General features: G+C 42.8%; 1 protein-coding gene across 1 annotated transcript; it reads right to left on the bottom strand.

The window, feature by feature from the left end:
- Nucleotides 1-1,088: 1,088 nt before the first annotated feature.
- Nucleotides 1,089-27,998, bottom strand: LOC129831410 (neuronal acetylcholine receptor subunit alpha-7-like). Its single transcript, XM_055894789.1, has 10 exons — nucleotides 27,664-27,998; nucleotides 25,482-25,621; nucleotides 25,238-25,282; nucleotides 24,453-24,562; nucleotides 24,257-24,336; nucleotides 13,310-13,477; nucleotides 12,985-13,179; nucleotides 11,185-11,271; nucleotides 10,738-10,847; nucleotides 1,089-2,569 (listed from the first exon to the last, which is right to left on the bottom strand). The coding sequence occupies exons 1-10, from the start codon at nucleotides 27,821-27,823 to the stop codon at nucleotides 1,844-1,846; spliced, it is 1,821 nt and encodes a 606-aa protein (XP_055750764.1). The 5' UTR covers nucleotides 27,824-27,998; the 3' UTR covers nucleotides 1,089-1,843.

The following is a 27,998-nucleotide window of genomic DNA, read 5'->3' as shown; positions in this document are numbered from 1 at the left end:
CTCCTTCCCTCTCTTCCTGGACATGTGATCAATTAAAACCCTGTCCGGTGCGCGCTGCGTGTCAGCACTTTCTCTGCCCCTCTGTCATTTTTCTCTTATGTATATCAGCACCAGTGTCCATTGAGGAAAGGAAGGCAAGGATAGTTTAAAAAAAAATGTATTTGGGGATGAGAAATATTTCTATACTTGTGTTTGCGCCAGAGAAAGTCAGTCCGCCTATTCCCAACTTGAAGTTTTCCCTGAAGGGAGGAGATCTGTCAGTTTATAGAGAGAAAGAGATGGAGATGTGAGATCTTCCAGGAGCTCTCTGTGGTCTTTAAAATAACTATAGGAAATATATTTTAGTATCTATATGTTGAATTTGGAAATAATTAAAATATCGAAAAATTCCTACTCCTATAAATGATCAACCATATTGGGTAATATAAAAATGTGACAATTGTGTCATTTAAATCAAGTCATTTGTGTGTTCATCTTGAGGTTTGAGGCTCACTCTTTCCTTCACGTTCCTCACATACAGTATATTATAGGAAAAATACTCAAATGATGGTATTGTTTTCATTAGTCTACTGTTAATACAGCCCCGAATGTTTTTGGCTGTCAGCAGTCGACTTTTCAACATATTGGACTTTCAAGAAAATCCTATATCTTGAAAACTTGACTGCTGACATGCAAAAACATTTTGAGACTATGTCAACAGTAGACTAATTAAAGGTAATACCAAAAGACCACTTAAAAGTTTTTGAGTGGTATTTTCCTTTAAGCTTTCACTTTGGAACCAATGAGATAAGCCTTCTCTATCAGGACCTGCCAAATTCTATTAAGTGACTTTTTGATGGGTCATTATTGGATCAACCCTCCACTGTAACACAATTACTGGCAATTATACTGACGATTACGCCGTAATGCAGTTTCCCAATCACAAGCAGTGCTGCACACTGAAGGAGATTGGTAGACACTGGCAACCCACTGACAGATCAGGCCTGGGGAAGGAAATGGGACTTCATTTAGTGCTTCAACCGATCGAAAAATACCCCATGTTATTTAAGACCTTGCAATTTGATGCCCATGAAGCAAATGAGAAAGAATGAAAGATGAGATTTATTTTTATTCCTCTCATCTGATGTGTTCTTCTGTTTATCCCGGAGATCTAAGTGTTCGCTTTAACACTGCCCAGTTCAGTTTGTTGGACATTCCCTCCTTCGCTGTCACCATAGAATACCTCTGTCTGTTCACACACTCATTCCTTGTTGTCTCTGCTTGTAAAAGTCACTCTCCCCTTCCTTCCCGGTCCCCCCTTTCAGTAAATGATGCCGTCTGTCTTTGCCTTTTCTGGGACTTGAGAGTGAAGGGTAATCTTCTCTCTGCCAGTAAATCAAACAGCCCTATATATCTGTATGTTCCTCTCTCTCGCTCTCTCTCTCTCTCTAGGGACTGCAATCTTCCCAATCTCAGGTTGAATTATCCCATACTCCACTTTTCTAATTGCCCGTCCTGCTCACCTTCACTTCTTATAGGCCTTTGAGAAAGCCTTACAGTTCAATACAATTGACTTCACCCTCTACAGTCCTTGAACGATGCCTTTTTGGATTCTTCTCCCATGAACTCATCCCTCCCCATCCTGTTCCATTTCATCAGAGGTACTTGATAGACTTCAATAGACCATCTGGAGATGTACTATAGGCATCTCCAAAGAATCCCCTTCATCTTGACAGGAGGGTCTGTTGTCCCCGACAATAGCCCTCTTAGACTGAGCCCCAAATCATTCCACATCCTGCTCCTTCTCCACCCCAGTTCTCCTCTCACTCTTAATATCTCCTCCTCTGCCCCATCCTCTTCTTCCTCAGAAGAAGTCCTTGGAGGCGGCCTCCACAAAGTTGGGAGCGGACATGAGGATGGCGATGGTGCAGATGATGTTGAACACACTGAATGCCACCAGGCAGAGCCGGTCGATTACTGCTGCCGCAAACTTCCACTGGTCAGCCACGCTCTCCGTCTCATCCTGCTCACGGAAGCGGTCCGCCATGTAACGCACTTCCTCCAGAATAGCCTGGAGCTGAGGGTCGCCTATACGCCCTGCTGAGTACTGTCCTCCACTCCCCATTCCGAAGACTCCGCCGCTGGAAATGGTGCTAGGGCAGCCCACGGTGTCCGGGATGGGGGGTGGCGGAGGGCTGCAAAATGGTGGGGGCAGATGGGGAGGGGAACTGTCTGCTACTCGAGGAGGCCCGGCCGAGATGCTGTAATTCTGGATGTGATCTGGGAGCAGTGGGGGGTCGTCCAGATTCTGGAAGCCAATGTAGAGCAGGTTTCCATTGTTGTTGGCACTGGACTGGGCGTGAAGATGGGGATGACCCAAGTGCTGGGGGCCAGCCTGGAGAGGGACCAGGTTCTGGGGGTGGAGCGGGTGGAGTGTGGGGTCTGGAGGGTTAGGGATGCTACCGCTCTGGGAGCTTGAGGAGCAGCGCCGTAGGTGGGGGGCGCAGGGTGGTCGCTCTGGGTCATCACTCTCCCCTGGGCGCTTCATACGTAGGAACCATGCTACCCACTGCAGTAGGACCACATTAACCTGAAATGAAGAGAAAGGAGAATCAATCAGAGAAGGATGTTATAATATACACTGAGTGTACAAAACATTGAACACCTGCTCTTTCCATGACAGACTAACCAGGTGAAAGCTATGATCCGGTATTGATGTCACTTGTTAAATCCACTTCAACTCAATATTAGGAAGGTGTTCTTAATGTTTTGTACACTCAGTGTAGATACATAGCAAGGGAGGTAAACACATCTAGTGAGGAATACACCTACACATAAAAAGGGTAGTGCACTTAAATACACTAAGGGGTAAACCTTTCAGCTGGTAAAAGCTTGACACAGTGGGTGGTGTGTGCAGATGCTGGTATATTCAACTTGACCTTTTGTATTCAACGGTACTTTCATGAGCACAAGAATGAGAAAATCACCTAAGGCAGGAAGCCTTTTATATAAAGCTTCATTTAAATTCTAACCGTGGAATTAAAGTTAGACACAGGCATTTGTCTCCCCCTTAGGGATCTTTTATCCCTTTTATATCTAGACAAAAAGCTGTCTTTATACAGTCTTTTTTTATATCTGAAAGCGGTAGGGGGTCAAAAACGCTGTACATTAAATGCCGCCAATATAGTCATTGTTGCGGTATTTTCTTTAAAGATTCTGCCTACGGCTCTGTGAAAACCGGGACGTTCAAGTCCCAGCTTTGGGACAACCAATCACAAAACTTCAAAGTAATACTTTGGCATGTATTCTCTCCATCTACTTGCTCTTCATCGCTCGATAAATTCACTCGTAATTTCTCCTCGCATGTTAAATCAGTTGGTGTAGACGTTTTCTAGCAAGCTATCAATGTGCATATAATGTCTAACAAGTGGAGAGAGGCTAGGAAAACAAGATGAAATGCCGATCTGCGTTCTGAATGAGTTACAGCAGATCATCTGTCCACCGCAACTTTTTTGAGGACACAAACACTGCTATCTTGGTTTAACTATCTAAATGTAATAATGATTAAATAGGCTACATTTCTTTAAATGGACAATTCTGTGAACTGTCTTGTGCAAGTTTTAAATTGACACACTACCTGTTAGCAAAGGTGACAGATGGAGATGATTTGCAGGAATTAGTAGTATTGCATGATGTCTACAGTGCATTCGGAAAGTATTCAGACCCCTTGACTTTTTCCATATTTTTTTACGTTACAGGCCTTTGATTAATTTGTTTTTCTCTCATCAATTTTATAATGTCTACACACACTACCCCATAATGACAAGGTAAAAACAGGTTTTTAGACAAAATAAAAAGCGTAAATATCATAAGTATTTAGACCCTTTACTCTACTTTGTTGAAGCACCTTTGGCAGCGATAAGTCTTCTTGGGTGTGACGCTACAATCTTGGCACACCTGTATTTTGGGAATTTCTCCTATTCTTCTCTGCAGATCCTCTCAAGCTCGGTCAGGTTGGATGGGGAGCGTCGCTGCACAGCTATTTTCAGGTCTCTCCAGAGATGTTCGATCGGGTTCAAGTCTGAACTCTGGCTGGGCCACTTAAAGACATTCGGAGACTTGTCCTGAAGCCATTCCTGCATTGTCTTAGCTGTGTGCTTAGGGTAGTTGTCCTATTGGAACGTGAACCTTTACCCTAATCTGAGGTCCTGAGCGCTCTGGAGCAGGTTTTCATCAAGGATCTCTCTGTACATTGGATATGGATATTCAGCTAGCGGGATACACGCTGCACCGGCAGGATAGAACAGCACAGTAAGATGAGGGGGGGGCGGTCTGTGCATATTTGTAAACAACAGCTGGTGCACGAAATCTAAGGAAGTCTCTAGATTTTGCTTGCCTGAAGTAGAGTATATTGTGATAAATTGCAGGCCACACTACTTGCCTAGAGAGTTCTCAGCTATACTTTTCGTGGCTGTTTATTTACCACCACAGACAGATGCTGGCACTCAGTCAGCTGTATAAGGAAATAAGCAAACAGGAAACCACTCACCCAGAGGCGGCGCTCCTAGTGCCCAGAGACTTTAATGCAGGGAAACTTAAATCAGTTTTACCAAATCTCTATCAACATGTTAAATGTGCAACCAGAAGGGAAAAATTCTAGATCACCTGTACTCCACACACAGAGACGCGTACAAAGCTCTCCCTCGCCCTCCATTTGGTAAATCCGACCACAACTCTATCCTCCTGATTCCTGCTTACAAGCTAAAATTAAAGCAGGAAGCACCAGTGACTCTGTCTATAAAAAAATGGTCAGATGAAGCAGATGCTAAACTACAGGACTGCTTTGCTATCACAGATTGGAACATGTTCCGGGATTCTTCCGATGACATTGAGGAATACACCACATCAGTCACTGGCTTTATCAATAAGTGCATCGAGGACGTCGTCCCCACAGTGACTGTACGTACATACCCCAACCAGAAGCCATGGATTACAGGCAACATTCGCACTGAGCTAAAGGGTAGAACTGCCGCTTTCAAGGTGCGGGACTCTAACCCGGAAGCTTACAAGGAATCCCGCTATGCCCTGTGACGAACCATCAAACAGGCAAAGCGTCAATACAAGGCTAAGATTGAATCATACTACACTGGCTCCGACGCTCGTCGGATGTGGCAGGGCTTGCAAACTATTACAGACTTACAAAGGGAAGCACAGCCGCGAGCTGCCCAGTGACTCGAGCATGCATGAGAGCATCAGCTGCTCCGGACAACTGTGTGATCACGCTCTCCGTAGACGACGTGAGTAAGACCTTTAAACAGGTCACCATACACAAGGCTGCAGAACCAGACGGATTACCAGGACGTGTGCTCCGGGCATGTGCTGACCAACTGGCAGGTGTCTTCACTGATATTTTCAACATGTCCCTGATTGAGTCTGTAATACCAAAATATTTCAAGCAGACCACCATAGTCCCTGTGCCCAAGAACACAAAGGCAACCTGCCTAAATGACTACAGACCCGTAGCACGCACGTCCGTAGCCATGAAGTGCTTTGAACGGCTGGTAATGGCTCACATCAACACCATTATCCCAGAAAGCCTAGACCCACTCCAATTTGCATACCGCCCAAACAGATCCACAGATGATGCAATCTCTATTGCACTCCACACTGCCCTTTCCCACCTGGACAAAAGGAACACCTATGTGAGAATGCTGTTCATTGACTACAGCTCAGCGTTCAACACCATAGTATCCTCAAAGCTCATCACCAAGCTAAGGAACCTGGGACTAAACACCTCCCTCTGCAACTGGATCCTGGACTTCCTCACAGGCCGCCCCCAGGTGGTGAGGGTAGGTAGCAACACATCTGCCACGCTGATCCTCAACACTGGAGCTCCCCAGGGGTGCGTGCTCAGTCCCCTCCTGTACTCCCTGTTCACCCACAACTGCATGGCCAGGCATGACTCCAACACCATCATTAAGTTTGCTGACGACACAAGTGGTAGGCCTGATCACCGACAACGACGAGACAGCCTATAGGGAAGAGGTCAGAGATCTGGCCGGGTGGTGCCAGAATAACAACCTATCCCTCAACGTAACCAAGACTAAGGAGATGATTGTGGACTACAGGAAAAGGAGCACGGAGCACGTCCCCATTCTCATCACCGGGGCGTTAGTGGAGCAGGTTGAGAGCTTCAAATTCCTTGGTGTCCACATCAACAACAAACTAGATTGGTCCAAACACACCAAGACAGTCGTGAAGAGGGCACGACAAAGCTTATTCACCCTCAGGAAACTAAAAGGATTTGGCATGGGTCCTGAGATCCTCAAAAGGTTCTACAGCTGCAACATCGAGAGCATCCTGACCGGTTGCATCACTGCCTGGTACGGCAATTGCTCGGCCTCCGACCGCAAGGCACTTCAGAGGGTGGTGCGTACTGCCCAGTACATCACTGGGGCAAAGCTGCCTGCCATCCAGGACCTCTACACACAGGCGATGTCAGAGGAAGGCCCTAAAAATTGTCAAAGACCCCAGCCACCCTAGTCATAGGCTGTTCTCTCTACTACTGCATGGCAAGTGGTACCGGCATGCCAAGTCTAGGACAAAAAGGCTTCTCAACAGTTTTTACCCCCAAGCCATAAGACTCCTGAACAGGTAACCAAATGTTTACCCGGACTATTTGCATTGTGTACCCCCCCAACCCCTCTTTTAAGCTGCTGCTACTCTCTGTTCATCATATATGCACGATACCTACATGTACATACTACCTCATAAAGCCTGACTAACAGGTGTCTGTATATAGCCTTGCTACTCTTTTTTCAAATGTCTTTTTACTGTTGTTTTATTTCTTTATTTCTTTACACACATACCTTTTTTTCCCACACCATTGGTTCCCACACCATTGGTAAGTAAGCATTTCACTGTAAGGTCTACACCTGTTGTATTCGGCGCACGTGAAAAATAAACTTTGATTTGATTTGACATTGCGATTAATCTTTCTCTCAAACCTGACTAGTCTCCCAGTCCCTGCCGCGGAAAAACATCTCCACAGAATGAGTTTTCCACCACCATGCTTCACCATAGGGATGGTGCCAGGTTTCCTCCAGATGTGAAGATTGGCATTCAGGCAAAAGACTTGCATTTTGGTTTCATCAGACCAGGGAATCTTGTTTCTCATGGTCTGAGAGTTCGATTTTCACTTTGTCATTGTGGGGTATTGTGTGTAGGATGATGAGGAATATTTTTATTTTAATCCATTTTTAGAATAAGGCTGTAACGTAACAAAATGTGGGAAAAATCAAGGGGTCTGAATACTTTCCGAATGCACTGTACTTTGACGCTAAATAGCATTTTCAAGTCTGAGAGTAAATAGAGCCGCGAATATATTGATAAAAGTCAACTCCGAGAGAGATTTACATGATTATCAAAACGCCAGGGTAAGCCTACATGAAACACAACCCTTATTTTAAGTGTTTCTAAAATCCCCAATTGGAAAAATGAATGGTGGAAAAATGATTGGAACCATTTCCCCATTTGAACGCTAGGTTTTATGGGTATCATGACACCTCCACTGTGGGCCTCTATAGTGTCTGTTGTTGTTGTGCAATTATTAACATTGCCGTTCGATGCCCTTCTCTGAACCACCATCATTTACGTTGCTAATTGGCCAGCTGACTACCCAAAGTGGGCCATTTATCAGTGGGAAGACCTTGCAGATTGCACCAATCTATAAAGCATCTTCAACCCATCCATTCTCCTTCACCGAAACCCATTCTCTGAGTTGATGACATCAATAAATCTGTAAATGCCGTATCTGCCAAACAGGGGAAGCTGAGATATGCATTTGGAAAAGCTTCAAGGTATTGCACAAAGTGAGAGACTGAGATAAGGCTAGAAACTACATCAAACACAAGCCTACAGACCCAGTGTATTATTGGGTCCAACCGAAAGGTATGGTACTGTTGATGCGAACTTGGACAGACTGCAAGGAAGTGAGGAGATACAGTGGGGAGAACAAGTATTTGATACACTGCCGATTTTGCAGGTTTTCCTACTTACAAAGCATGTAGAGGTCTGTAATTTTTATCATAGGTACACTTCAACTGTGAGAGACGGAATCTAAAACAAAAATCCAGAAAATCACATTGTATGATTTTTAAGTAATTAATTTGCATTTTATTGCATGACATAAGTTTTTTTATTTTTTATTTTATTTTTATTTATTTTTTGGGGTGGATCAGCTTAATATTGCGGAAAGAATGTTGCTTCCAATGTAATTGTCTGCATCATTTCCAATACCCCATATTTTTGGGGGTAAATATATATATCAATACACGCATGCATACATATATACATATATACATACACATACCTATATAGACATACATCAATACGGACTTTCAGCTCCCTCCAAAGATTTTCTATTGGGTTCAGGTCTGGAGACTGGCTAGGCCACTCCAGGACCTTGAAATGCTTCTTACGGAGCCACTCCTTAGTTGCCCTGGCTGTGTGTTTCGGGTCATTGTCATGCTGGAAGACCTAGCCACGACCGATTTTCAATGCTCTTACTGAGGGAAGGAGGTTGTTGGCCAAGATCTCGCGATACATGGCCCCATCCATCCTCCCCTCAATACGGTGCAGTCGTCCTGTCCCCTTTGCAGAAAAGCATTCTTTGGGGATGATGTTTCCACCTCCTTGCTTCACGGTTGGGATGGTGTTCTTGGGGTTGTACTCATCCTTCTTCCTCCAAACACAGCGAGTGGTTTAGACCAAAAAGCTCTATTTTTGTCTCATCAGACCACATGACCTTCTCCCATTCCTCCTCTGGATCATACAGATGGTCATTGGCAAACTTCAGACGGGCCTGGACATGCGCTGGCTTGAGCAGGGGGACCTTGTGTGCGCTGCAGGATTTTAATCCATGACGGCGTAGTGTGTTACTAATGGTTTTCTTTGAGACTGTGGTCCCAGCTCTCTTCAGGTCATTGACCAGGTCCTGCCGTGTAGTTCTGGGCTGATCCCTCACCTTCCTCACGATCATTGATGCCCCACGAGGTGAGATCTTGCATGGAGCCCCAGACCGAGGGTGATTGACCGTCATCTTCAACTTCTTCCATTTTCGAATAATTGCGCCAACAGTTGTTGCCTTCTCACCAAGCTGCTTGCCTATTGTCCTGTAGCCCATCCCAGCCTTGTGCAGGTCTACAATTTTATCCCTGATGTCCTTACACAGCTCTCTGGTCTTGACCATTGTGGAGATGTTGGAGTCTGTTTGATTGAGTGTGTGGACAGGTGTCTTTTATACAGGTAACGAGTTAAAACAGGTGCAGTTAATACAGGTAATGAGTGGAGAACAGGAGGGTTCTTAAAGTAAAACTAACAGGTCTGAGAGCCAGAATTCTTACTGGTTGGTAGGTGATCAAATACTTATGTCATGCAATAAAATGCAAATTAATTACTTAAAAATCATACAATGTGATTTTCTGGATTCTTGTTTTAGATTCCGTCTCTCACAGTTGAAGTGTACCTATGATTAAAAAGTTACAGACCTCTACATGCTTTGTAAGTAGGAAAACCTGCAAAATCGGCAGTGTATCAAATACTTGTTCTCCCCACTGTATATAGTGATTTGTTAGTATACGTGTTTAGTAGGACAAATACAGAGGGATGTGGAGATTGGAGGGTGAAAAGATGGAGAAAACTATAGAAAGAGGCGTTGAAAGAATAATCTACGACAGTTGGAGTGAAGGGCAGATAAAGAGGGTAGCAATTAAGGGGTCAAAGGTAGCATGGCGGCAAGTATTGCATTAGTCATTTTTGAATTGGGGTGGCATTTGCGCCTCTCGCCTTTGCAACCATTAAAAAAAACACTTTGAAACGACAAATAGTTGCACATCACATCATTCTGTTTTTTAATGAACTGTTTATCAATGATAAACCACAATGCAAGTTCTTTATACTGCATAAAAATGTATGTTTATACATTGTTTGAAGCAAATTGTTTAAAGCAAATTGGCTTGTCCCACTAGTGATGAGTATAGTTGTAGTGACATGTTTTTGAGATCTAGAGATATCTATCGATTATTTAGAAGGCTAGAAAGTAAATAAATGTTGTAAAGTTTAAAAATGTTATGTCAATGTTACCTGCTTGTAAAACACTCATTACAAATATATAAATGGACCTTAAGCATTCCCTCCCTTTAATGTCTTACATTTGAGGACTCCATTGATCATTTTGTGTGTCTAAATACAAAGTGTCATTGGTGTTACTCAATTTAAATGAAGAAAAATTGTGAGCAAAATGATTAATCATATTACTTTGATAAAAACATTTTTAAGTGTGTCTAATTACAAAGTGTCATTGGTGTTACTCAATTTCAATGAAGAAAAATTGTGAGCAAAATTATTAATCATATTACTTTGATAAAAACATTGTAGCATTGTGAAATACCAGGAGACCAGCCACAGAGGGATTGGTGGGTGAGCGCATAGAGCGAAGCGTGGCGTGTTTTCCTATGGGAAATGCTAAATAGTTAGTCATGACTGGTGGTAGGCTAGCGGTTAAGAGCGTTGGGCCAGTAACCTAAAGGTCTCTGGTTCGAATCCCCGAGCCGACTAGGAAAAGAAAATCTGTGTGCCCTTGAGCAAGACACTTAACCCTAATTGCTCCTGTAAGTTTTTCTGGATAAGAGCGTCTGCTAAATTACTAAAAATGTAACTGCCTTTGGCTGGAGTAGACAGCATGAGCTCTGGCCTTACCCATTTGGGCATCTGTCCTCCGTTTGGGTCGTGGTGATGATACTGCAGCACCACCGTTGTAGCTATGACTGACATCCCAACAATGATCATAGTACTGGCAAAGTACTGTCCTGAAAGGTGGGCAAAAAAGCAGGAAAGAGACAAAACAATTAGAGTAGAGCGAGGAAGCCATTTGTAATAACAATGCTAACAGTGGTTCTTGCTGATCATGACTTGTCATTTTTCTTGGGCTTTAGTGAGCTGCATTTGTGTTTTAGTAGCCATCTGTCTGGCTGCAGGGAGCTCACCGTACCTAATTTCCAGCAGCAAATCTTTCAGATTTATTTAGCCAATTACATTTAAGGACAACCAGATGGTTAGATCACCAGGGCCTGACAAACATTTGGGACAATTATTTGAAGCACACATACATTCTAGACTCTAACACGCGTATAAGAACACACACACCTATAAGAGGGATGGAATCTGAAGTAGCTGGCATGATCTCTGCCACCAGCAACATGAAGACAGTGAGAGAGAGCAGCACAGTGATACCTGAAAAGAGAGAGGAAGATATTGAAAATGTATAAAACAGTGAGTGGATGCTGAGCACCGTCTCCATTCTAACTGACTAGGCTCTTGGGTTTTGAAATACTCAGGGCAACTATAACACACACTACTTCCCACACATTTATCAACATCAGTGCGTCAATTAGTTTTGATCTCGGTCCAGCCTACAGAAATCCACATTTGTAATGATAAACGAGGCATCTCGTTTGGCAAATACTTTATGGTCTCTACCAATCAAGCCAATGGTTATTGATTTCAATTGAATTGAATATGATTCGATTTGGTTCGATCTGATGCAAATTGCAAAGTGTGACAGAGTAATGTACCCAAAGTGAAATTACTTTACTACATTCCTCTTCTTCAATTGCCCTTAGTAGAGCCTTACGTCTAACCCACACATATGCTTACCCTATATTAGCAATCCATCTACCCCGGCTGTCTCTGCCCCCCCCCCCAACTCCCTCCCTTCTCCATCTTCATTCATCAGATTTAATCTTCATCTCCTCCCATTACCTCTGTCCCACTTTTTTTTAAACCCACATTTTACAAGTGCTTTCTTGGCATAACTGGTGCCGTCCAGAAGCAAGCCGATAAAACAAACATCTGTCAAGTGAGTCAGTCCTGTTCGCTCAATAGATAAAACGAATGTCCCTCCAAGGGTTGAGAGGAAATCAGAAAATCACTTTTAAGAATGTCACAGTAAGAAATGGACAGTGGCTTTCATTTAAGCAATATGCTTATCTTGGCTAGCCTGGTTGATACCAAACTCCAAGTCCTCCTTACTTCAGCGGCTGGGGAGGCTCCTTTGATGTTGTTGGCACAATCAATGCGTTTCAAATGCCACCCTATTCCCAATATAGTGCACTACTTTTGGCCAGAGCCCTGGTCAAAAGTAGTAGACTATAAAGGGAATAAGATGCCATTTGGGATGCAGATAGAGCCTCAATGATGAAGGTTGCTGTGCTTTTACACTGGTTTGTTCCACTCTCCATCTCTCTCACTGTAACACCCCCACACACAAATAGGCTGTGAGCACTGACCCCTTGCTTTACAACTGTTCGTTTTCAAATCCAGAGAGCAAGAGTTTTCAATGCCCCTCTGGTAATTTTGGGGGGGGGTAATAACCAATCAGTGCCAAAGCACAAAGCTGGAAGCATTTCTACCCTTATCATGAGACTCGATTTAGAGTTTAAAACAACAGCCTCTCCACACTATGATAGGTATTGGGTACATAGCTTGTGTTGTACAACATAACCTGGTATCAGCCAGGCTGTTCATCAAGCATGGTGTCAAGCTGATTTCCTGGAAGGCTGTGTGTATGCTCTCACCCCCTAATCAATTCCTGGGCTTAATTACATCAATATGTTAATTGGCTGTGGTGTGTAATACAATGCAGTGTAATGCATCCTCAAATTAGGTTAAAACGTTTTACATCCCCAAAGTTCTTCTAGGTCTTCTTTGTTTTCCTCCACTTTTTCGTTTTTTCTAGAATCAATCTACTCTCCCTCCCCTGTCATCTTTTCTTCCCCGTCACCATTATTCCCCCACATCCTTTTCTTATTCCTCCCTATACTCTCTAAGTCATTTCCTCTTCTCCTCTCCATGCTGCTGTCCACCATCCTCTCCTCTCTATGTTCCTAACCTAAATAAGGTTAGTCTATTCTATCACTCTTGGATCATGTTCTCCTCTCTGCTCACCCAGAGAGATCTTCTCTCCAGAGTCGGCAGGCAGTAGGAAGATAAGCAGGGTCATGGAGGACAGCAGCACACAGGGGATGAGCAAGTTTAGAGCGTAGTAGAGAGTGCGCCGGCGGATGGTCACAACGAACGTCACGTCAGGGTAGGGCTCCTTACAACAGTCATAGAACACCTCGTTACGAGTACCCGGCACTCCTTGAGAGAGAAAGAAAATCAAAAAAAGAGTAAAGGAGAGAATAAATATTTTTTTTATAAAAGTTGAGTTGACACTGAAGTTGAGAAATTGATAACAGAAATTTAGGAGGGCAATTCCAACCCCACTGACCCACTAGGTCCCACTCCCCGTTGGACATGTACCCGGAGATGTCGGCCTCGTTCATTTGTAGGTCCATCAGCCAGCCATCGTACGTCCACGAGCCAAACTTCATCTCACACTTTTGGATGTCGAAGGGGAACCAACGTACGTCCACGTTACATGTGCTCATGAAAATCCCTGACAGACGTGGGAAGAGATTGATTAAAAGGGAGGCAAAGAGTGAAGTATAAGAAGTATAGACACTTTCCTTTCGCACAAGGCGATTTGAAGAAAGAATGAGAGACATTTGACTTTTGGTCCACATATACTTTTTAAGAAAATATGTACTTTGCATATACAGTTGTGGCCAAAAGTTTTGAGTGACACAAATATAAATTTCCACAAAGTTTGCTGCTTCAGTGTCTTTAGATATTTTTGTCAGATGTTACTATGGAATACTGAAGTATAATTACAAGCATTTCATAAGTGTCAAAGGCTTTTATTGACAATTACATAAAGTTGATGCAAAGAATCAATATTTGCAGTGTTGACCCTTCTTTTTCAAGACCTCTGCAATCCGCCCTGGCATGCTGTCAATTAACTTCTGGGCCACATCCTGACTGATGGCAGCCCATTCTTGCATAATCAATGCTTGGAGTTTGTCAGAATTTGTGGGATTTTGTTTTTCTACCCGCCTCTTGAGGATTGACCACAAGTTCTCAATGGGATTAAGGTCTGGGGAGTTTCCTGGCCATGGACCCAAAATATCGATGTTTTGTTCCCCGAGCCACTTAGTTATCACTTTTGCCTTATGGCAAGGTGCTCCATCATGCTGGAAAAGGCATTGTTCGTCACCAAACTGTTCCTGGATGGTTGGGAGAAGTTGCTCTCGGAGGATGTATTGGTACCATTCTTTATTCATGGCTGTGTTCTTAGGCAAAATTGTGAGTGAGCCCACTCCCTTGACTGAGAAGCAACCCCACACATGAATTGTCTCAAGATGCTTTACCGTTGGCATGACACAGGACTGATGGTAGCGCTCACCTTGTCTTCTCCGGACAAGCTTTTTTCGGAAAGGGGATTCATCAGAGAAAATGACTTTACCCCAGTCCTCAGCAGTCCAATCCCTGTACCTTTTGCAGAATATCAGTGTGTCCCTGATGTTTTTCCTGGAGAGAAGTGGCTTCTTTGCTTCAATGCTTGACACCAGGCCATCCTCCAAAAGTCTTCGACTCACTGTGCGTGCAGATGCACTCACACCTGCCTGCTGCCATTCCTGAGCAAGCTCTGTACTGGTGGTGCCCCGATCCCGCAGCTGAATCATCTTTAGGAGACGGTCCTGGCGCTTGCTGGACTTTCTTGGGCGCCCTGAAGCCTTCTTCACAACAATTGAACCGCTCTCCTTGAAGTTCTTGATGATCCGATAAATGGTTGATTTAGGTGCAATCTTACTGGCAGCAATATCCTTGCCTGTGAAGCCCTTTTTGTGCAAAGCAATGATGACGGCACGTGTTTCCTTGCAGGTAACCATATTTGACAGAGGAAGAACAATGATTCCAAGCACCACCCTCCTTTTGAAGCTTCCAGTCTGTTATTCAAACTCAATCAGCATGACAGAGTGATCTCCAGCCTCGTCAACCCTCACACCTGTGTTAACGAGAGAATAACATGTCAGCTGGTCCTTTTGTCGCAGGGGTAAAATGCTGTGGAAATGTTTTTTGGGATTCAGTTAATTTGCATGGCAAAGAGGGCCTTTGCAATTAATTGCAATTCATCTGATCACTCTTCATAACATTCTTGAGTATATGGAAATTGCCATCATACAAACTGAGGCAGCAGACTTTGTGAAAATTAATATTTGGGTCATTCTCAAAACTTTTGGCCACGACTGTACAGTGCATTCGATAAGTATTCAGACCCCTTCACTTTATCCACATTTTGTTACGTTACAGCCGTATTCTAAAATGTATAAAATGTTTTTTTCCTCATCAATCTACATAAAACACCCCATAATGACAAAGCGAAAACAGGTTTTTAGAAACAGATACCTTATTTACATAACTTTTCAGACTCTTTACTTTGAGATTTGAAATTGAGCTCAGGTGCATCCTGTTTCCATTGGTCATCCTTGAGATGTTTCTACAACTTGTTTGGATTGATTTGACATGATTTGGAAAGGCACACACCTGTCTACATAAGGTCCCACAGTTGTCAGAGCAAAAACAAGCCATGAGGTTGAAGGAGCTGTCCATAGAGCTCCGAGACAGGATTGTGTCGAGGCACAGATCTGGGGAAGGGTACAAAAAAATTCTGCAGCATTGAAGGTCCCCAAGAACACAGTGGCCTCCATCATTCTTCAACGAAGTAAGTTTGGAACCACCAAGACTTTTCCTAGAGCTGGCCGCCCGGCCAAACTGAGTAATTGGGGGAGAAGGGCCTTGGTCAGGGAGGTGACCAAGAACCCGATGGTCACTCTGACTGAGATCCAGAGTTCCTCTGTGGAGATGGGAGAACCTTCCAGAAGGACAACCATCTCTGCAGCACTCCACCAATCAGGCCTTTATGGTAGAGTGGCCAGATGGAAGCCACTCCTCAGTAAAAGGCACATGACAGCCTGCTTGGAGTTTGCCAAAAGGCACCTAAAGGACTCTCAGACCATGAGAAACAACATTTTTGCCTGAATGCCAAGTCTGGAGAAAACCTGGCACCGTCCCTACGGTGAAGCATGGTGGTGGCAGCATCATGCTGTGGGGGTGTTTTTCAGCGACAAGGACTGGCCAAATGTCCTTGAGTGGCCCTGCCAGAGCCCGGACTTGAACCAGATCGAACATCTCTGGAGAGACCTGAAACTAGCTGTGCAGCAACGCTCCCCATCCAACCTGACAGAGCTTGAGAGGATCCGCAGAGAAGAATGGGAGAAACTTAAGGCTGTAATTGATGGCAAAGGTGCTTCAACAAAGTACTGAGTAAAGGGTCTGAATACTCAGTTTTTTTTATGAATTTGCAAACATTTGTAAAAAGCTGTTTTTGCTTTGTCATTATGGAGTGTTGTGTGTAAATTGATGAGGGGGAAAAAAACATTTATTACATTTTTTATTACATTTTAGAATAAGGCTGTAATTTAACAAAATGTGGGAAAATTCAAGGGGTCTGAATACTTTCTGAATGCACTGTATCTTCTTGTTCTGGCACCTATCTTTAAGCATTCTGGAGGAGGGATCAGTACACAGAAAAACAGTGCAAGAGTGAATGGCTACGTCTCAATTATCTCTCCTTCCTCCCAAAGTGTGCACTTCACTGATTTGGAAGGAAATGAATGGTGTAAATTTCTTCTAAACTTGCCGCTGCCTCCACCAATCTAATATTTTAAGATTTTTGGGAAGTGGTGAGGGGGAGAATCTCAATTGCACACTCCTCGGGTCCTCTCTCCTCGCCTCCTTCTCAAAACCCATTGGAGGAGAAGGTCAGATGGGTGGGACCTCTGGCTTTCTCATCCAATGAGTTTTGAAAATTAGGTGAGGAGAGAGGACGCGATATTCTCCCAATGAGTACACTTCAGGAGAAAGGAGATATAGTACCATATAGAGAGTGACACTGATCTCTACTCTGCAGACAACTGATCAACCTTTTCATTATACAGAAACACACACACACACACAAAGTACCACATTATTAAGGCACAAAGGGGGAAACACACACACACAGAGACACACCAAGTACTACACAGTTTAGATTGCTGGCAAACTTAAGCAAAGCAATTACTGACATGACAAATCAACGCTATTGAGTTTTCCAGTAGAGCACAAAACTACAATGTCATAGTAGCCAAACAGCACTCAAAAACATGAATTATGAGACACAAGACATGCAAATAAGGGACAACCAGATGGTTAGAAAAGCAATTTTGAATAGGTTAGCTGATTTCCCGAAAATGCCACCAGAAGTTGACGATCAAACCAATACTAAATTAAATCCAGTATTGATTATAAAACTTAGTCATCACATAAACATAAAATGTCTCATACAATATTTATTTTGGGGGGGAATCACACATAATGGCATCTCCAGAGTAGAGATCAGTATTTTCTCTCTATGTTTTTAAAATGTAACCTTTTATTTAACTAGGCAAGTCAGTTAAGAACAAATTCTTAATGACAATGACGGCCTACCGGGGAATAGTGGGTTAACTGTCTTGCTCAGGGGCAGAATGACAGATTTTTACCTTGTCAGCTTGGCGATTATATCCAGCAACCTTTGGGTTACTGGCCCAATGCTCTAACCACTAGGCTACCTGCCGCCCCAGGTAACCTAGTGGTTAGATGGCACTCTCTGGGTGAGTCCCAATACATCCCCTTTCTCCTGAAGTGTACAGTACTCATTGGGAGAATCTCAATTGCATACTCTGCTTGGTATGGCAACTGTTCAGCATCCGACCGCATCACCGCTTGGTGTGGCAACTGCTCGGCATCCGACCGCAAGGCGCTACAGAGGGTAGTGCGTACGGCCAAGCTTCCTGCCATTCAGGACCTCTATACAAATGGTGTCAGAGGAAGGCCCTAAAAATTGTCAAAGACTCTAGCCACCCAAGTCATGGACTGTTCTCTATGCTTCTGCACGGAAAGTGGTACTGGAGCACCACGTCTAGGTCCAAAAGGCTCCTTAATAGCTTCTACCCCCAAGCCATAAGACAGCTAAACAGTTAATTGGCTATCCGGACTATTTGCATTGACCCGCTTTTTTTTATTCTGCTACTACTCGCTGTTTATTATCTATGCATAGTCACTTTACCCCTACCTACATGTACATATTACCTCGACTAATCTGCACCCCCGCACATTGACTCGATCCTGTACCCCCTGTATATAACCCTGTTGTTGTTAATTATGATTTTTTTTTAAATTGTAACTGTTTATTTCACTTTTTATTTTTTTAGCAAATATTTTCTTACTTAAAAATAAACTCTGCATTGTTGGTTCAGGGCTTGTAAGTAAGCATTTCACGGTAAGGTCTACACTTGTTGTATTCAGCGCATGTGACAAATACAATTTGATTTATAGTTTCCCGCTGAGCCGTAAAGGCATGACAAGGCCGTAAAGGCATGACAAGGAAATTGTCAACATAAACAGTCCAAAACACAACTTACACCTCTCCAAAACTAATGCAATTTCCTTACAACTGCACCTCTTTGCTCTGTGGCAAGGCCATTGTAATAACTCATTATTTTCTCTAGAGTCATTAAAACTAAAATGATTAGCGAAAAGCTACTTTTACCTCCATTTTCAATTCACTGCTCTCCTGCAGCTCTGTAACAGATCCTCTAAGCTAACAATTAGGTTACTCTAAAAGCTGATCCGACAAGCAACCTTCCTTGACACAAAGTATCCTCAAACTGCAACATGTCGAAAAATATATCTTAAAACTCTGGAGAATCCCTTGAAAAACAACCTCTACAAAGGAAACAAGATGGATCACCCCAGCCTTCAAAAACCTATTTCCTTCCTTTCCCTTAGTGTTTGTCCCAAACGGCAGCCTATTTCCTTTATAGTGCACTACTTTTGGGTTCTGGTCAAAAGTGGTGCACTATGTAGGGCAGGGGTAGGCAACCCTGTTACTAGAGTGCTGCAGGTACTGCAGGTTTTTGTTCCAACTAAATCAAATCAAATTGTATTTGTCACATGCCGAATACAACAGGTGTAGTAGACCTTACAGTGAAATTCTTACTTACAAGTCCTAACCAACAATGCAGTTAAAAAAATAAGGATACGAAATAAAAATAACAAATCATTTAAAGAGTAGCAGTAAAATAACAACAGTGAGTCTATATACAGGGGGTACCGGTACATAGTCAATGTGTGGGGAAACCGGTTAGTCGAGGTAATGGAGGTAATATTTACATGTAGGTAGAGTCGGTGCCTTCTCCGCAAGATGGCGCCGACAGAGATGGTCGCCTCTCTTCGAGTCCTTAGGAAACTATGCAGTATTTAGTTTTTTTTATGTATTATTTCTTACATTGTTACTCCAGGAAATTTTAAGTCTTATTACATACAGCTGGGAAGTACTATTGGATATAGGAGCGACGTCAACATACCAACATTACAACCAGGAATACGACTTTTCCGAAGCGTATCCTCTGTTTGGACCACCACCCAGGACAATGGATCTAATCCCAGAAACCGACCCAAAACAACAGCGCCGCAAAAGGGACAGACGGAGTGGCCTCCTGGTCAGACTCCGTAGACGTGCACTTCGCCCACCGCCCCCGAGTATACTACTCGCCAATGTCCAGTCTCTTAACAAGGTAGATCAAATTTGAGCACGGGTTGCCTTCCAGAGAGACATCAGAGATTGTAACATTATCTGTTTCACGGAAACATGGCTCTCTCGGGATATGTTGTCGGAATCGTTTCAGCCACCGGGCTTCTCCATGCATCGCACCAAAAGAAATGAACACCTTTCTGTATGCGTCATGATTAACGTCTCATGGTGTAATCGTAACAACATACAGGAACTCAAGTCCTTCTTCTCACCCGAACTAGAATTCCTTACAATCAAATGTCGGCCATATTACCTCCCAAGAGAATTCTCGTCAGTTATCGTCACAGCTTTGTACATTCCCCCTCAAGCAGACACCAAGACGGCCCTCAAGGAACTTCACTGGACTCTATGTAAACTGGAAACCATATATCCTGAGACTGCATTTATTGTAGCTGGAGATTTTAACAAAGCAAATTTGAGAACCAGGCTACCTAAATTCTATCAGCATATTGATTGCTCTACTCGCGGGGGTAATACACTCGATCACTGCTACTCTAACTTCCGTGATGCATACAAAGCCCTCCCCCGCCCTCCCTTGGACAAATCCCACCACTACGCCATCTTGCTCCTACTGTCTTATAGGCAGAAACTCAAACAGGATGTACCAGTGACTAGAACCATTCAGTGCTGGTCTGACCAATCGGAATCCACGCTTCAAGATTGTTTTGATCACACAAACTGGAATATATTCCAGTCAGCCTCACAGAACAACGTCAATCTATATGCTGACTCAGTAAGTGAGTTTATAAAGAAGAGTGTTGGAGATGTGGACCCACTGTGACTATTACAACCTACCCTAACCAGAAACCGTGGATGGATGGCGCAACAGCGTCTCTTCAACCACAGGAGGCTGAAGAAATGTGCTTTTCACCCAAAACCCTGACAAACTTTTACAGATGCTCAATCGAGAGCATCCTGTCGGGCTGTATCACAGCCTGGTATGGCAACTGCACCGCCCTCAACCGAAGAGCTCTCCAGAGGGTGGTGCGGTCTGCACAACGCATCACTGGGGGCAAACTACCTGCCCTCCACACCTACAGCACCCGATGTCACAGGAAGGCCAAAAATATCATCAAGGACAACAACCACCCGAGCCACTGCCTGTTCACCCCGCTACCATCCAGAAGGCGAGGTCAGTACAGGTGCATCAATGCTGGAACCGAAAGACTGAAAAACAGCTTCTAGCTCAAGGCCATCAGACTACTAAACAGCAATCACTAACTCAGAGAGGCTGCTGCCCAATCACTGGCCACTTTAATAAATGGATCACTAGTCACTTTAAACAATGCCACTTTAATAATGTTTACATGTCTTACATTACTCATATTATATGAATACTGTATTTTATACCATCTATTGCACATCCCGCTCGGCCTATGCCGCCAGGCCATCGCTCATCCATCCATATATATATATATATATATATATATATATATATATATATATATATATATATATATACAGTTGAAGTTGGAAGTTCACATACACCTTAGCCAAATACATTTAAACTCAGTTTTTCACAATTCCTGACATTTAATCCCAGTAAAAATTCCCTGTCTTAGGTCAGTTAGGATCACCACTTTATTTGAAAAATGTGAAATGTCAGAATAATAGGTGAGAGAATAATTTTTGTTAAGCTTTTATTTCTTTCATCACATTCCCAGTGGGTCAGAAGGTTACATACACTTAATTAGTATTTGGTAGCATTGCCTTTAAATTGTTTAACGTGGGTCAAATGTTTTGGGTAGCCTTCCACAAGCTTCCCACAATAAGTTGGGTGAATTTTGGCTCATTCCTCCTGACAGAGCTGGTGTAACTGAGTCAGGTTTGTAGGCCTCCTTGCTCGCACATGCTTTTTCAGTTCTGCCCACAAATGTTCTATGGGATTGAGGTCAGGGCTTTGTGATGGCCTACCATGACTTTGTTCTCATTAAGCCATTTTGACACAACTTTTGAAGTATGCTTGGGGTCATTGTCCATTTGGAAGACCCATTTGCGACCAAGCTTAACTTCTTATGGCTGCAGGGGCAGTATTGAGTAGCTTGGATGAAAGGTGCACAGAGGTGCCCAGAGTAAACGGCCTGCTTCTCAGTCATAGTTGCTAATATGTGCATATTATCATTAGTATTGGATAGAAAACACTCTGAAGTTTCTAAAACTGTTTGAATTATGTCTGTGAGTATAACAGAACTCATATGGCAGGCAAAAACCTGAGAAAAAATCCAAACAGGAAGTGGAAATTCTGAGGCTGGTGGATTTTCAACCAAGCTCCCATTGAAATCCCAGCGAGATATGGATGAGTTTTCACTTCCTACGGCTTCCACTAGATGTCAACAGTCTGTAGAAATTTGTCTGATGCCTCTACTGTGAAGGGGAGGGCAAATGAGAGAGGAATTAGTCAAATCTGCCATGACCTGACCATGCTTTCACCATGTGCGTTCACATGAGGAGGACCTCTGTTCCATCGCTCATCTGAAGTCAATGTAACTCTCCGGTTGGAACGTTATTCAAGATTTATGACAACATTCTAAAGATTGATTCAATACATCGTTTGACATGTTTCTACTGACTGTTACGGAACTTTTGGACTTTTCGTCACGTTTTAGTGAACGCGATTTGTGTCTTTGGAATTGTTTACCAAACGCGCTAACCAAAGTAGCTAATTGGACATAAATAACGGACATTATCGAACAAATCAAGCATTTATTGTGGACCTGGAATTCCTGGGAGTGCATTCTGATGAAGATCATCAAAGGTAAGGGAATATTTATCATGTAATTTCTGGTTTCTGTTGACTCCAATATGGCGGCTAATTTGACTATAGTTCTGAGCGCCATCTCAGATTATTGCATGGTTTGCTTCTTCCGTAAAGTTTTTTTTAAATCTGACACAGCGGTTGCATTAAGGAGAGGTATATCTATAATTCCATGTGTATTATGTGTATTATCATCTACATTTATGATGAGTATTTCTGTTGAATAGATGTGGCTATGCACTATCACTGGATGTTTTTGGAACTAGTGAACGTAACACGCCAATGTAACTCAGATTTTTTTATATAAAAATGAACTTTATCAAACAAAACATACATGTATTGTGTAACATGAAGTCCTATGAGTGTCATCTGATGAAGATCATTAAAGGTTAGTGATTCATTTTATCTCTATTTGTGCTTTTTGTGACTGCTATCTTTGGCTGGAAAAATGGCTGTGCTTATTCTGTGGCTTGGTGGTGACCTAACATAATCGTTTGTGGTGCTTTCGCTGAAAAGCATATTTGAAATCGTACACTTTGGTGGGATTAACAACAAGATTACCTTTAAAATGGTATTAGACACATGTATGTCTGAGGAAATTTAATTATGAGATTTCTGTTGTTTTGAATTTGGCGCCCTGCACTTTCACTGGCTGTTGTCATATCATCCCGTTACCGGGATTGCAGCCATAAGAAGTTCTAACTTCCTGACTGATGTCTTCAGATGTTGCTTCAATATATCCACATAATTTTCCTCCCTCATGATGCCATCTATTTTGTGAAGTCCACCAGTCCCTCTTGCAGCAAAGCACCCCTACAACATGATGCTGCCACCCCCGTGCTTCACGGTTGGGATGGTGTTCTTCGGCTTACAAGCCTCCCCCTTTTTTCTCCAAACATAACGATGGTCATTATGGCCAAACAGTTCTATTTTTGTTTCATCAGACCAGAGGACATTTCTCAGAAAAGTACGATCTTTGTCCCCATGTGCAGTGGCAAACCGTAGTCTGGCTTTTTTTATGGCGGTTTTGGAGCAGTGACTTCTTCCTTGCTGAGCGGCCTTTCAGGTTATGTCGATATAGGACTCATTTTACTGTGGATAGAGATACTTTTGTACCTGTTTCCTCCAGGATCTTCACAAGATCCTTTGCTGTTGTTCTGGGATTGATTTTCACTTTTCGCACCAAAGTACGTTCATCTCTAGGAGACAGAATGCGTGTCCTTCCTGAGCGGTATGAAGGCTGCATGGTCCCATGGTGTTTATACTTGCGTACTATTGTTTGTACAGATGAACGTGGTACCTTCAGGCATTTGGAACTTGCTCCCAAGGATGAACCAGACTTGTGGAGGTCTACAATTTTTATTTTCCATGATGTCAAGCAAAGAGGCACTGAGTTTGAAGGTAGGCCTTGAAATACATTCACAGGTACCAATTGACTCAAATGATGTCAATTAGCCAATCAGAAGCTTCTAAAGCCATGACATAATTTTCTGGAATTTTCCAAGCTATTTAAAGGCACAGTCAACTTAGTGTATGTAAACTTCTGACCCACTGGAATTGTGATACAGTGAATTATAAGTGAAATAATCTGTTTGTAAACAATTGTTGGAAAAATTACTTGTGTCATGCACAAAGTAGATGTCCTAACCGATTTACCAAAACTATAGTTTGTTAACAAGAAATTTGTGGAGTGGTTGAAAAACGAGTTTTAATGACTCCAACCTAAGTGTATGTAAACTTCCGACTTCAACTGTGTATATATATATATATATATGTATATGTATATATATTCACAGGTACTGTCACAGGTACTGTGAATATATATATATATATATATATATATATATATATATATATATATATATATACACAGAGTGGGAAAGAGAAAAAAAAAAAAAGGGACTCACCTGGAGGGAGATACTCTGCGAAGCCACTGGAGTTAACCAGCACATTGGTCTTGAAGGTAGAGTCAAAGTCATCGTCTGCACTGAGAAAGGAGAAAGGAAAGGGTGGATCGAACTCTAAACTGTAGTGTTTTAAAGCAGAAAACGCATGCATGTAAATGTGATGCATGACGACGTGACATGACTATAGGTGTATTACCTGTTATAGAGGAGGATGTCTGGCGTCCACACCTGGTCAGTTGTGAACCGAAGGTTTTTCACTCCAGGGTATTCAGATTGGTTCCACTGAAGATAATGATCAAACCAGCTCTGGAAGACAGACTCAAACTGGATATATTGGACAAGGCAATTGAATTCAACATGAACGGAATATACACTGAGTGTACAAAACATTAAGGACACCTTCCTAATATTGAGTTGCACCCCCCACTTTTGCCCTCAGAACAGCCTCAATTCATTGGGGCATGGACTCTACAAGGTGTCGAAAGCATTCCACAGGGCTGCTGACCCATGTCAACTCCAATGCTTCCCACAATTGTGTCAAGTTGGCTGGACGTCCTTTGGGTGGTGGACCACTTGATATTCATGGGAAACTGTTGAGCATGAAAAACCCAGCAGCGTTGCAGTTCTTGATACAAACTGGTATGCCTGGCACTTACTACCATACCACGTTCAAAGGCACTTAAATCTTGTGTCTTGCCCAATCACCGTCTGAATGGCACACATACACAATCCATGTCTCAATTGTCTCAAATCTTTAAAATCCTCTCCTCACCTTCATCTACACGGATTGAAGTTGATTTAACAAGTGACATCAATAAGGGATCACCTTATTTCACCTGGATTCACGTGGTCAGTCTGTCATGGAAAGAGCAGGTGTTCTTAATGTTTTGTTCACTCAGTGTATAACAGAAGGTCCCCTGAGATACATTCACTCTCACTTCGACAGCTGTATACTCTTACGTGAAGCTGTGCTGTGCTTACCATCCGAAGCCAGATGTTAGTGGTGACGACCTGATTCTTCTCATCCTGTAAGATGTGAATGTTTTTAAGTAAATTCGTATTCTGAGGACCTAGTGTATATTGAGAGACTTGACTCAAAGAATTTAAAAATGTAAAAATAGGTGCAGTGGATGATTTACTTTCACAGACAGGCAGGTGGCACAGGTATAGACAAAGGCTCAGACAGATAAAATAACGTAAATGTAATCTGAACATTGATCCCTACCACATCCATGATCTGCATCAGACTGATAGAGAAGAAGACGGTGAGGGAGTGTGAATCGTTGCCCACCGGCCTCTCCATACGATTGTAGTCCTTCAGTAGGTTCTTCAACAGGGTCCTCTGGTGAGGGCCCTGCACCGACACTGAGAGAAGAACGGAGGAGAGGGAGATGGAAGGAAAAGGAGAGCAGGAGATTTCAGAAGAGAGGTGACAGACACAGAAGGTATCAAAAAGCTGTATACAAGTGAATGGCATTTGTAGCTTAAACGTTTTTTTCAAGCAACAGTACCAGGACCAGTCTGCATGCTATAAAGTTGTTTTGGTGTTGGTAGCTTTAACGGTTGCGTATCCAAATACTTCCCATTCAAGCTTATTGAGCTCTTATGCACATTTGAAACAGTCATAGCTCAAAAAGTGTAAATGGTATCGAAAAGCTGTTGACAAGCACACCATTCCAGACTGGTCAGCACATTTTAAAGTTCGAACGATGCAAACTTTTACCACGTTAACCTATGGCCATTGAAATGCATTGGGATTCATGCAAATGTTGTTATGGTGTGAAACGTATCGGTAGTATCAACAAGTTTCTTTCAAGCACACTGCGAGACTGTCAGCCTGCACGTTGTAAAGCTGTTTTGGTATTGGCAGCTTTTATGGGACCGGAAGGAGAATAATAATAAGTATGAACCGTTTCTAAAGTTGTGCTTTGCTTTCAGCAAGCACACCTAATTAATGAATAATAAAGCAGTTTTGTGCAAAACCCCTAAAGCACTAAAAATGTATGTAGTGTGAATCATTAAATAAGGCATGCTAAGGATTTGTTTCAAGAAAGTGTTATGTGACTCATCTAGAAATGTAGATTCTTACTGACGATTGTATCTTCGATGCGTTTCTGTTTTATTACTCAAATTAGAGGAGGGCGAGCTGAAAGTAATGGTGGGAATGGAATTAATGGATTTGTATCGAACACATCAAACATGGTTTCCATCAGTTTGATTCCATTCCAGCCATTATTATGAGCCGTCCTCCCCTCAGCAGCCTCCTGTGCTTTCAACTACTGTAGGACCACCATCTTGCACTGCATTAGAACTTGCGTTATGATGTATTACTGCTGTGTATGCTTCTAACTCAAGTCTGTGGGTTTTAAATATTTTTGAGGTCGACTTAGCATCTTTTGTCAGCGTCTAGCTATTGTGTATGGTTTTGGCAGCTGTATTTGCTTTTATCTTTTAACCTCATAGGCCCATAAGTGTAGCTGTTATGTTGCCCGATATGTGTGTTGCTGTTGTGTGTCATTTCAGATCCATTTGGTGTACAAACAGACGTTAAGAGCGCTTTCAGTGGTCTGTGTACTTCAAGCTGTTGCTATTATCCTTTACCACTGTGTCAATAGCCAAAGGAGAATAAGGTATCACCGGGAAAGTATCAAGAATCTCTACAAAAGGTTACGGTCTGGAAATTATTTACGGTTTTGCATTGAGAGGAAAGTTCACTGTCTCTTTACCTAATTCCAGGGCAAGTAGCCTCTGATATACTGTAGTGACACCTTTTTAATTTTCCTCAGTAACCTACCACTTCCTCTGCTTACAGCGCATCTACTCTCTCTGCTACAGAAACGTGTCCATAATAGGATAACAAGGAAGCAAGATCGAACCAGATCTATAATGGTGTTCAATTGAAATGACGTGAACGCCATTGACAATTGTCTGTCCCCTGCTGGTTCAATCCCATAAATACTGCACTTTCTGTCAACAGAGATTTTGAGAAAATAGAGGGGACAGAGTGAGGGATCAAGGTTTTTACATTTACAATTGCAGCATAAAATCCTTCCCTAGTAAAGCATTTATCCCCATCTCTCTCAATTTATAAACCGACTCTCTTTTTATGTCTGTCCCCGCGATTAACAACATGTATTTTACATTGAGCACCACGTCACATCAAGCTCTAAATAACAGATGTAGACTACTGTATTAACTATGCACACAGGTAGGCATGTACACACAGACAAACATAAAACAAGAGCACAAACACTGACAGAACACAAAAAAACTCACACACAAATACACAGACACTTCTCATTCGTCCTCTCCTCCTTTACAGGGATATTTTCCTAGCCTTTCCCTCTGGCTTTGTAACTCTAATCTTTCAATGTAGTCAGAGAGAGTAAATAGAGAGGCAGACCTACCCTGGACCAAAGCAGAGAATCCACAGAGAACCAGAACCACAGAGCACCACATTTCTAATGGATAGGGATCGGAGAAGAGTGCAGCTGAGACAGGGATAAGAGGAGGAGAGGAACGGACAGGAAGGTTGGATTCAGAGGCTGGAATATCCCTGATTTGCATCCACAAAGCATTAGTAGAAATGAATAATTGAATCAGAGAGAGAAAGACAGAGATATGGGTGGCAGGCAGTGAGGTACGGAGCCTAAGTTTGCACACGCCGTCTGGAAAAATGCAGTGAATGAGTGGAGGAAAAAAACAACTGATTCTACACAAGCCAGCCCCCACCTCTCTCTGT

The sequence above is a fragment of the Salvelinus fontinalis genome, chromosome 32 (assembly GCF_029448725.1).
Source record: "Salvelinus fontinalis isolate EN_2023a chromosome 32, ASM2944872v1, whole genome shotgun sequence".
Lineage (NCBI taxonomy): Eukaryota > Metazoa > Chordata > Actinopteri > Salmoniformes > Salmonidae > Salvelinus > Salvelinus fontinalis.
This window is presented reverse-complemented; position numbering and strand designations above follow the sequence as displayed.